An 11232-nucleotide genomic window follows, 5' to 3' on the forward strand; every position below is an offset into this window, starting at 1 on the left:
GACTTGATTGGTCTTTGTTTTCCTGAGCCCCCAGCAGGGATTGGTGGGCTGGCTGAGGCCCCCTGCACATAGTTTTAGGGGTGATAATGCTATGTCATTGTCACTGACCCAGGTACCCTTTTGTAGTTTCTTAATACTGTGTCCATATTTTGCAAATAGCCACTTTTATCAAACGCATCTCATATTTTGTAGTTGGACTGGGTCTGCTGTTCCCTGCCTGATACATGAGCTGAGTGGCTCCAGGAAATAAGCCCCCAAAATAAGACTTGAAATTGATTCCCTCACATCCTTCCAGGGGAGGATAGGATCATGGCAGCATCACAATCACCAAGGTATGTGGGGACCCCTGGCTTCTGTTGACAGCCTCAGAGACCACAAACCAGGACAGGATGGGCATTGAAAGCTCTGGACACATGTCCAGATGAGAACAAGAGCAGTTGGTCAGAGAACTTCGAAGAAGTCAGGCCAGCAGATGTGACCCTGAAGACTGGTAAGGATGCTGGTAGGGAGAGAGTGGGACCCCGAGGGTGGGGTGTGAACATGTCATCAAAGTTGACTGAGAACCTGGGACCTCAAGCCCCTCCTGGCCTCCCCTGCATGCTGGCCACTTGGGGCTACGCCTGGACCGGTTGGCCCCAAAGCTGACAGGGATTTGCCTCAAGACCCACCCCCAGGACCCCTCATTTCCTCCAGGGCCCTAACAAGATGTCAGTGGTCCTGGACTGAGAAGTAGAAACTATCCTGTCTATTAAAAAAGTCCCAGGACTCCACTGCTCTGTTTGGGGACCACAGACGGGATCGAAGTCCTGGATGTCACGCCAGGGAGGATGGAACAGATAGCTTGCACGGGCCAAGTTCTCAGTCACTGTGCTCACCTGGGATGTGAGGTCCTGTGTTGGCTGAAGCATGCAGGAATGATGAGAAGCCTATCCTGTGATGTCAGGACATCTCCCACTCACGCTAAAGAAAGATGACAACCTGATGGAGATTTCAGACACGACTGCTGCTCAAACACAGATTCTAAACTGCAGAAAAGGCGTGGTACCCTGGAGGTGCCAAGGACAGAATGGGGACTAGACAGGTCTCCTGCTTCCAGTTCCTGGTGACCTGAGGATCCTAAACTATTTGAAATCAGGTACTTCACACAATGACCATGTCTGAGCAGAGTTCCAGCAAGTGTCTTCATCTCAAGGTACCGTGCACGTAGGCTGAGCACTGAGAAGAGCCACAGCCGGGCCGGGTCCTGGCTCCGACGAAGCAGGGCCCCTCCTCCCCTTGATGTCATGGTCCTGCCTCACCAGCTGTGTTCCTGAAAGGCCAGCATTCCAGTGTTTCCCAGTGTCCTGTGGGGCTCAGACCTCAGTGCCAACCACACTGTCATGTAATTGATGTATGAGCACACATCACCACATGATTCACGGCTGTTAACTATTTATTTAAAAAGCATTATGACCTTCTGCAAGTGGAATTTGAAGACTTTTAACTGATGATGTCAAAACTACAGGGGAAAACATGAATAAAATGCCATTTTATATAATGTAAAATAATGAAAAACTAAGAGACTGACAAATTCTAAGACCGTGAGGCAAGCAACAGTGTATTCTTAACGCAAGATATTGCCTTTCACACTGTGAGCCTTTCCCAGGAAAGAGGGTGTATAATTTCAACATGGAAGTGGGTACATGTAAAACTGTAGACAGTCTCAGGAGGTGTGACAACTGAATACCACAGCCATGGGAGGGAGGGCGGGGAGGGTACTGCATTTGTGTCTTCCAGAGCAAAGCAGGAAGTGTTTTGATGTAAACATGTGCTGTGGGGGGATACCAGGTAAATTGTCTCATGTTTGCCATGATTTGCCAGCACTGAGGTGACTAAGAATGTGGGTGCCGTTGGCCTACTCCCCAGGGGACCCCAATCCTAACCGATTTTCTTCTCCCAAGAGTGGTCCAGGGGACTTTTGTAGTGCTTTGGTAAGGGACCAAATGATGTGATCATTAATTCCATCCCATGACGACATGAACGACAAGGAGGTAACACATGCCGATTGTGCAGGAGACGATCATCATTGGGAAGCCAAGCCTGCAGCAGGGCAGAAGCGGACGCGTCAGTGCCTGGCACAGACACAGGGCGGAGGGGCAGCAATTCCCCACGCCCCCCACGTCCCCCCCCCCACAGAGAGAGACTGGCTGACTGGGGATCTGGCTGTAAAGGGGCAGGGATTACAAGGTACAAATTGGCAGTTACAAAATAGTCACGGGGATGTAAAGTACAGCACACGAAGTAGTAATGTTTTAATTACTATGTGTAGTGCCAGGTGGGTACTAGATTAATGGGCGTTACTTTGTGAGGTATTTAAATGTCTAATCACAATGTTTTGTACACCTGAAAATAATTTTTAAAACTTGGAAAACTCATGTATTTTTTAAGTACCTGAAGAAGTCCATGAACGAGAAGCCGTAGCCATGCTGCTCCGCAACCCCTGCACAGACGACGTTGGCTGACGCCCCGATTAGTGTCCCGTTGCCTGTAATCAGAACCCACAAACAGGTCAGGTCCTAGCTTATGGCAGCGCAGGCTTCTCCTCTTTTCTGTAAATAAGCTTTTGCTTTGATGACTAGTTTACAGGCACAATCAAAGTGATTACTTCGAAAATAGCTGAGAAAAAGAGAAAACTAGCAACCAGAAAGCCCACTCATGGCATGTAAACGCTGCAGCTTGTTTATGGAATGGGCTGTGGCTGTGCCAGGTGAGGGAAAGAGGAGGCACTCAGGGGACCAGGCATAGCCCTGGAGCCGTGGCACAGGTCCTCTAGAGGACAACGAGGAGGCCACAGACACAGGCGGGTGGGATAGAGTCCCAGGGCGCAGGCTCAGAGCTGCCAGGAAAGCTTTTGTGCAAACACCTGGGATGATCAAATGCCTGTGGGGCAAGCCTTTTGGAGAGCGCATGTCATGGGTGGAGACACACACATACACACACGCGCGCGCGCGCGCACACACACACACACACACGCGCACACACACACACACACACACACACCTACACCTGTGCACACTCATGTGGGTGTAGCCCAAGGCTGGCCCCAGACACAGTGACTGGCTCAGGGAAGGGTGACACTGCTGGGTAAAGGTGGCCCTGCCACAGGAGGCAGTGTCCAGGGAAGGACACAACCCAGCCCAGCCAGTTTCGCCCAGTTCTGACAGCTGGGCACAAACCACTGAGGCCTGGCACCTATAACACACGAAACTGAGCTGCCTACAGCAGGTCACCAAGAGTGGGACCAGACAACGCAAGTAATAGCAGAGCAGACAGAAGAAGGGGTGCTTGTAGGGAGCCGGAGGTTTGTAGTAAGGGTTAAGCCTGAAAGCTGGCAGGCTGACAGGCTCTCAGGCCCGGGTGAGCAGCGTGGGAAGGTTGGCCGCTGAGGAGAAACAGCCAACGGCCTTGAAAGCTACAGAGTGGAATGCAATCCTATTAACATTTTCTGCTTATTATGTTTTGCTTTAACCCTGGGAAGATTGCTTCTCTACACCTTATGGAAAGCCCCGGGGGAGCTGTTCTCTGGGAGGAGGGGACTATTCCCTCAAGTTCCCAAAACCCCCCTACCTAAGGAAAGTTACTTTTGCTATAAAAGCTGTGTATAAATAATAAACGGGGCCACTCTCTGCTATCAGCATTGGGTGGACCTCCTGTCCCCAGCTTTCGTCTCTAGTCTCTTTCTTTTCCAGTCTCCCACCCAATCCTCTCAGGTACCCTCTCAGTAGACTCCTGGCTGACAAGTCAGGAGTGCTCGTTTGATGTGCGGGTCGCGTCAGGTGCTGGCAGCACAAGCCCCGAGCACCGCCTTTCCCAGAATCCAGAACCCACCAGAGCACAGCAAGGAGGAGGGTGCAGGGAAAGAACCCCCCCCCCCGAGCAATGGTGCCTGCCAGGTTCATCCACTAGGGGAGGCCCAGGTGCCCACCTGTCCCCATGTTTGTAGACTAGGGGAGGCCCAGGTGCCCACCTGTCCTCTGGAGAAGCCCTCGCAGATGAGGTGACAGTGCAAATGGCTCTCAGCTGAACGCGTGCCCCTCCACTCAGCCCTCACTCTGTCCCTGAAACACAGCCATGCCCCAGCCTCCTCTCACTCTGCACTTCCTCCATATGAAACTCAGATGGGACTTTTTAGTGAATCCCCTTGAGACACCTGCCGCCTCGTCCACTGCCGTACTTGCTCTAGGGACAGAATGTATTCAACGCATCAACAATGCAAGCCTTTGGATCTGAAGCGCTCAATAAAGACCTCCAGGGTCTCCCCATAATCCCACAACCCACCAAGACCAAGCCATGTGCAGGCCCTGCCTCCCCGAGGTCTCTCCTCTGCTTATGGTCACTTCTTTCTGATGTCCCTTTTTGTGACAGTCCCATTTCTCAGTGCCTTTCAGGGTGTATGGCCCACCCAGAGTATTGGGAAGGATGAGGGGAGGTGGGATTTCAGGGGGTTCAGACCCATCACCAAGGGCCGAGGGACAGCTGCCCTCTCGTGGGGGCAGTGTTGATGGGCTAACACCCAGGGTGCCATACGCAGGACAGACCTCAGGGCGGTTATGGGGAAGCAGGGAGCCTGGCTGGGGGACAGTCAAGGGTGTAGGTGATGCTGGCTTGTTCCAGACGGTAGAATGATGCCCCTCAATGCAAAGAGCTCCACCTTGGTCCTCACAAACTGGTTCTGTCATTATGTCCCATGTGGCAGAGGGGACTTTGCAGATGTAACTCAGGTAATGGACCCTGAGAACATCACTGGAGGCAAGAATGACACCACTGAAGCTGTCCCACTTCGGGCCTGCTGTGAGAATGTGGAGTTCTTTGGAAAAGACAGAAATGCTGGGAAAATAGGCCCCTGGAAAAGAGGGAGACCAAACCTGAGAAGACAGATCCCATAAAAGAGGTCACAGGCTGAGTCTACAGGAGCTGAGCAGCTGTGAGGACAGGACACTGTGGCTGTCACTCATCCATGGGGTCATCAGGAGCTGAGCTGACTCAATGGCACGTCACATACACCCTGAGATGAGGACCACCCTGATCATCTGGCTGGGCTCCTTAAAAGCAGGCAGAGTTCTCCAGCTGGAAGCAGAGGCGTGTCCTCAGCAGAAGGGTTCTTGGGGGGTGTGGGGAGGCGCTAGAAGGATGAGGGCATCCTGAGCAACACACAAATTCCATGGCAATGCTGGCCCCACACAGCTCCTGTGGGCGCTGTCACACTGTGTGCCCATCCCATCACCCTGCCAGCAGCCCAGCTCTTGCTCTGGACAAGAAGACCTGCCAACAGGATTTCACTTTCGTGCCACTCCACCCTGCCCAGCAACTGCTGCCACATGTGACAAGACACTCAGGCCGAGGGCTGGTGAGCATTGGTTCCACATCTCGTAAAGTCTGAGGCAGATATTCCCGGCTCTCCTGACTTGTCCCTCCTGTCACTGATGGCTTCATGGCCACATCTAAGACAGGAAGCATGGAGGACAAAAGTTACATCAAAAGGCCCCCAAAGAGGTTTCCATCATGTCTTACTGGTCAGCAAAGTGAGACCAGCAGAGCCGATGGGGTGAGTCACTCATGCAGGTTGCATAGTGAGCCAGCCAGTGGGTCCTGCAGGACACACAGGAAGTGTCAGTTGGCACAGAGGGCAGGTTTTGGGCTTGGACTCAGGCCTCCATCAGTCTCCAACTGGCTGAACAGCACACCTGTGAGCAAACCACTGACCGTGCATGTGACACTGATTAACACAGTTTTAGTTGTAAGGAGAGGAAGATGCAAAATGAGATGGTATCGGCCAAGGGGCAAGTTTATCTCCTATGAGAGGTGGTCAGAGGTGAGCAGGTCCAGTGGTGTTTGCTGTGGGCCCAGCAGTGTCACCTAGGACCGTTGTCCTTACTGCAAGCTCTGCCACCATCAACAACATTTGGAGTTGGAAGCATCTCCAGGCATCTCATCACCACACAGTAGGGAACAGTGTCCAGCAGGACCTCTCTGCCCTAAGGTTTGTTCTCAGCACCAGGCAGGTGATCAGCACGAGTCTCACCCCTGGAGGACACCCCATCATGTCTCCTTGACCTTGAGTCCAAATGGCTTTGGCCTGCCCACTCTCATGTCATCAATCACTGGCAAGAGGCAGGAGTTCATCAGCCAGGATCAGATGTCAGCTACCTCCACATTAAAAGACAGCAGTTGCCACCTCCCTGGGCATCTCTCACAATATTTGTGGGGTTCACAGAAGAGTTAGAATGTGAGAGCAGCATTCAGATGTCAATGGTTTCAGTGGTTCAATAAGGTGCAAGCAGCCTCTTGATAGTACCCGACATGGCATGGGTCCCATGTGGTGGGGACAAAGAGATCTTAGGCCTAGGCTCATGCCACCTTTCCAGTTTCCATTTACAGAGGAGCCAAGGGGATGGGTGTGCCCGTGAGTCGCTGTGGCCTGTCTGGCCTGCCTGGGTAATCCCATGTGGAGACATGACTCACGCGTCTAGAGGCAGAACAAAAACATTTTTCCAAACTCTTCTCTGCCTTGTGAAGGCCATTTTATAAGTGTATAAAGACGCTCCTATCTGACGTCCTGTGTCAGCCAGTCCAAGTTGGATCAAATATGCCATGATTCCAGACGAGTGATCATGTACCGCTCGACAGAAAACATAAAAATAATTCTACACGCCAGTATTCCCTTTGGCAAATAGAAGAAGCACCAGCCACACATGAATTTGACCAAAGGAAAACAGGTTTTCACACAGCCACACGCTGCCTGGGTTGCCCACAATCTCTAGATGACTCTGGCAGGCATACCATGCATGCTTGGACCTAAGGCAGTCTTCATCTGTTCTCTGTGAGAAGCTACTGGCCATCTATATGGACCGTGTTAACTTCTCTCCTTGACATTCTGCAGCTCTGGGGGGAGGGGAGACAGCCCAGCTCACATGGCCCTCGCTGGAGCTCAGTCCCACCTTCCTCAGTCTTCCCCAGTGCCCCCTGAGCACTCCATGCATAAGGCCATTGAGTACCACTGACAACATCACCTTAGCTTTGGTGATTCTCCCACCCAAAAGCACCAGGTCACAGAGAAGATCCAAGATGGTGGATGAGGTGAATGCTGTGCCTGCAGCCTCCCAGGACCACACCAAAATTACAATTAAATTATAGAACAATCACCTCAAGAATCACCTGGAGACTAGCTGAACAGATCCCCTATAACTAAGGATACAAAGAAGAGGCCACCTTGAAATAGAAAAAACAGAAAAGAAAAAGAACACAACATAGGTTACAGCAGCTGCATGAACAAACCCACACTGAGATCAGTTTCCAAGTGTCCTTCAGTTCTGCCCCACCACTGACATTAAATGTGGCTGTGAGTGCAATGATTGTCCCTCCCGGGGCTGCTTCCAGGGGCCATGGGAACAGGCCTGTCACTTAAAAAATCTGAGGCTTTGGTTGCTGAATTAGGTGAATTCTGTCTCCAGAAATCACAGCAACTTCACTGAATGACATTAATCCCTCTTTACAAACAAGGAGATGAACTAAACTGAAGGTTATTGATTTAATAGTCAGAGATCAATCAAAGAACAAAGGAAGCTGGATTAGCTAAGCATGCCTGGATGTAAGAATAAAAACTTACAACGTATCTGGTGTGTTTATCTAAGATTCTTCACAATCTGCTTGTATTCTCCAAGGTGATAAGGCCTAAATGTAAGGAGGACGGATGCAGCCCATTCACAGCTGGTCACAGACGGAGACCTGTCTCTCCCAATACTTTCTCCAATTCACTTTTCAGTTTCTCCAAAGCACAACACCCTCCCCCAAAACTCTTTCTTCTTCTTACTCTTAGGTTAAAACCTCTACTTCTTAGTTCAGCCATCCATCATTCTATCCCACTCCCACCCCCACCCTCCAAGGAGAGAAAAGAAACTGCAACTGAGGGTGGCTTCTGACTTGAAACCTGTTTGTGAACAAGAGCAGCACGTGGGTGCACAGTAAAAGTGCACTAATTTTGAGACATAAGGAAGGACCATCCTTGGGCTGTGGGCTCAGGCTGCAGAGCGGGAAGTGACAAGCTTCACAGAGGAACTGAGTAGCATTAGAATCGCTTCATCCAAAGCTGAAGATGGATGCTCACTCATTAAGTCCTGCAGACACCCTATCATGCGCTCACGGGCCATGGCTCCACGCATCAGCCCCCTTACCTCCCAGGCAGGCACCGAGGGCCAGCGCATACATGAGCGGTGGTGCAGGCAGGCTGACCTCGGGGTCTCGGCTAAGGCTCAGGAGCACGGGGATCTGCAGAGGGAAAGGACAATGACGTCACACCATGGAAGCCCAGGGGGTCTGCCCACACTGGGCCTGACTGGCAAATCCCAAAGCTCTTTTCCAGCCGCCCAACAGTAAGGAGCACAGCATGAACTCTGGAACCCACAAAACCTTGGTTTGAGCCCATTGGTGCCCTGTGTTTCCAGCCACGTGACCCGCTGGTCCTCCTCCTTAGCTGCCCTGGCTGCCATGGGTCTCAAACAGGATGAAGTCCCAGTGACCCTCACGCAGAGCCTGGGAGAGTGACCTCCTAACAGCACCTATCAGCCTCAAAGTGGATCAGCTCCTATGCCAGCTCTGCACATACATACCACCCTATCTAACCCTCCAAGAGCCCCCAGGGCTGCCTGTCATTCCTTCCACTGAGAGATGAGGAAATCGAGGCGGGAGCAAGCAGCCAGAACGTGAACACAGTTCTGATTCCAGGTTGGTGAGTCTGTGCCCAGGAGCTCTGCCCTCTGCTGTCTGCACAGTCACCCCACACCTGCTGACATCTTTAACTTAACCGGCATCAGAGTCGACACCTAGGAGGTAGGGTTCTCCAGGAAGTCACCCCAGGACCGGTGCACCTATCTGACGGAGGTGAACTTCACATTGCTGACATTGGTGAAACACACAGTGGTGGTGAAACCGCTTTATGAAATCTGTGTTCCAAAGGGTTGCCCCTCGTGGGTCATGTTGCTGACAAAGGACAGAGGACGCAGCCACCAGCTTAGGGAGTCGGTCCAGGTGGCCACTACAGGCACCTCAGGGCAGCCCAAGAGAAGTTCCGGAGGGACCCTGGACTGTCTGCCTCAGGGTGGTGACCTTGTGTGACCCTCTCTAAAGAGCAAGGGGAGGATGGCTCCAAGCAGAGCCCATCTGGAAAGGACTACCCAAAATCACAAACAGAAAGATGAAACCAATGTGCACATGTGATTTCATTTCCTGTAGAGAATTAGGGGACAACAATGCCATGCTCTGCTGGATACCACGTCTCCTATGTCATGAAAGTAATGCCTCACTGCTCATTTGAGAAGATCGGATCACCCCCCAACTCTTTGTCCCTGTGCAGTGGCCCCCAGGTGGGACAGACGGACCCACATCCCCACCCGCTGACTCAGGGCTTGGCTGGAGGCTAGCTGTGACCAAGGAACTGGGTGAACTGGGAGGAAGCCTCCTGTGTAACTATAAGCCTCTCAGGGCTTCAGGCTCAGCCATGAGAAGGGCAAGCCGACCAGATACAAAAGCAAATGTTAACTAACCAACAGACAAAACTGCAATAGTAGGAGGGGCTTTAACACCACCCTTTTCATCAATGGACGGATCACCAGACAGAAAGCCCACAAGGAGACATTGGCTGAAAGGACACATTAGATCATGTGTACTCTATAGATACGTACACAACAGTCCATCCAAAAGCAGCAGAATGCACAGTTTTCCAGTGCTCATGGGACATTCTCCAGGATACACCACGTAACAGTTAAAAAACAAGTCTCAGTAAACTAGAGAAGACTTAAATTAGATCAAGCATCTTTTCCAACCACGACACTATGAAACTAGGAATCGATTACAAGAAGAAAACTGTAAAAACAGAAATGCGTGGAGGCAGATCAACGTGCTACTAAATGACCAATAGGCGAAAGAAGGGCTCAGAGAGGAAATCAAAACTATCCTGAGGCAAATGCAAATGGAAACATAATGTTGCAAAATCTATGGGACACAGCAAAGGTAGTTCCAAACGAGGGACATCTATAGTGCTACCTACCTCAACAAACAAGAAAAATCTCAAATAAATAATCTCACACCTAAAGAAATTAGAAAAAGAACAAAGCCCAAACTGAGTAGATAGAAAAAAAATAACAGACACAGAGCAGAAATAAATGAAATAAAGACTTAAAAACAAGAGAGAAGATTAATGAAACTCAGAGCTGGTTCTCTGAAAAGATAGACACAATTGCTCAACCGTTTCCTCCTGTGAACTCTTCAAGTTCAGAGGGCTTTGCAGCGAAGACAACCCTGGGGATGGGGGCAGGATGCCCTCTCTAGGCAGGACACTATGAGGGGTTCCTGATGCCGGTCCACACCTGAGGCTTTCTCACGGCCCTTTAGAAGCCAGTGCACCCAGCAGTCCCCAGTGCCACAGAAAAGGGACAGTGTCCTACTGGGGAACACAGAGTGCTCTGTGTTGGTGAGGTCGGATGCCAGGGCAGGGAAGGAGAAAGCTGAGGGGACGGCTGCTACCAGTGGCAGCTTCATCCTGGGCAAAAGTACAGGAAGGATGCCCAGCACCAGGTTCAGGCAAGTGGCCCGCAGGTCCTCCCTGTGACCCACAGTCTTCCTGTTTGGACTGCACACAGTCGTATCCACATTGCACCCAGCAGAACCCATGTCTGTCAGTTTAAGAAGAGTAGTTCACCTAAGGACAGTGCACAGCACGTGGGATTTCTGAAGGATGGAAAGACCTCACTAAAAGACTTAGGAATAAAGTCTGCACTAGCCACGCCAGCTGGCAGATGAGATTTGTCAATCCAAGTAAAGTCAGGAGATGACAAGGACCAAAACAACTGGCAAAGAAAAAGCATAATAAATGTAAAACCACAACAAAATGGTAGAAACAAACTCAGGTCTATCAGTCAACAGAATAACACGTTAAACTATGAAACTATTCTCTGAAAAACACAGATTATTCGGTTGGAGTTTTAAAAATCCATTTGCACACTGCTTAAAAAACATAACCAAAGGAGGATTAAAAAAAAAACCCATGGGCCGGCCGAGTGGCGCGATGGTTAAGAACTCACTTGGGATGCCAGAGGGCCCCGGTTCGGATCCCACATAGGAGGGCCAGTGACACTGCCCTCCACAGCTAAGATGCTGAACAACAGCTCAACCTGGAGCTGGGCTGCCATGAGTTGCCGG

At 50.9% G+C, this 11232-nt stretch overlaps 1 protein-coding gene across 1 annotated transcript in view; it reads right to left on the bottom strand.

The window, feature by feature from the left end:
* Positions 1-1442: 1442 nt before the first annotated feature.
* The window catches only part of OCA2 (OCA2 melanosomal transmembrane protein), a 93864-nt gene continuing 84074 nt past the window's right edge, over positions 1443-11232 (bottom strand). The window contains exons 22-24 of the mRNA XM_019628904.1: positions 8211-8304; positions 2431-2524; positions 1443-2079 (exon numbers count right to left, since the gene is read on the bottom strand). Of these exons, the coding sequence (XP_019484449.1) occupies positions 1995-2079; positions 2431-2524; positions 8211-8304 (273 nt within the window). The 3' untranslated portion in view covers positions 1443-1994. The remainder of the gene's footprint in view (positions 2080-2430; positions 2525-8210; positions 8305-11232) is intronic.

This window comes from Hipposideros armiger, unplaced genomic scaffold (assembly GCF_001890085.2).
Source record: "Hipposideros armiger isolate ML-2016 unplaced genomic scaffold, ASM189008v1 scaffold_814, whole genome shotgun sequence".
NCBI lineage: Eukaryota > Metazoa > Chordata > Mammalia > Chiroptera > Hipposideridae > Hipposideros > Hipposideros armiger.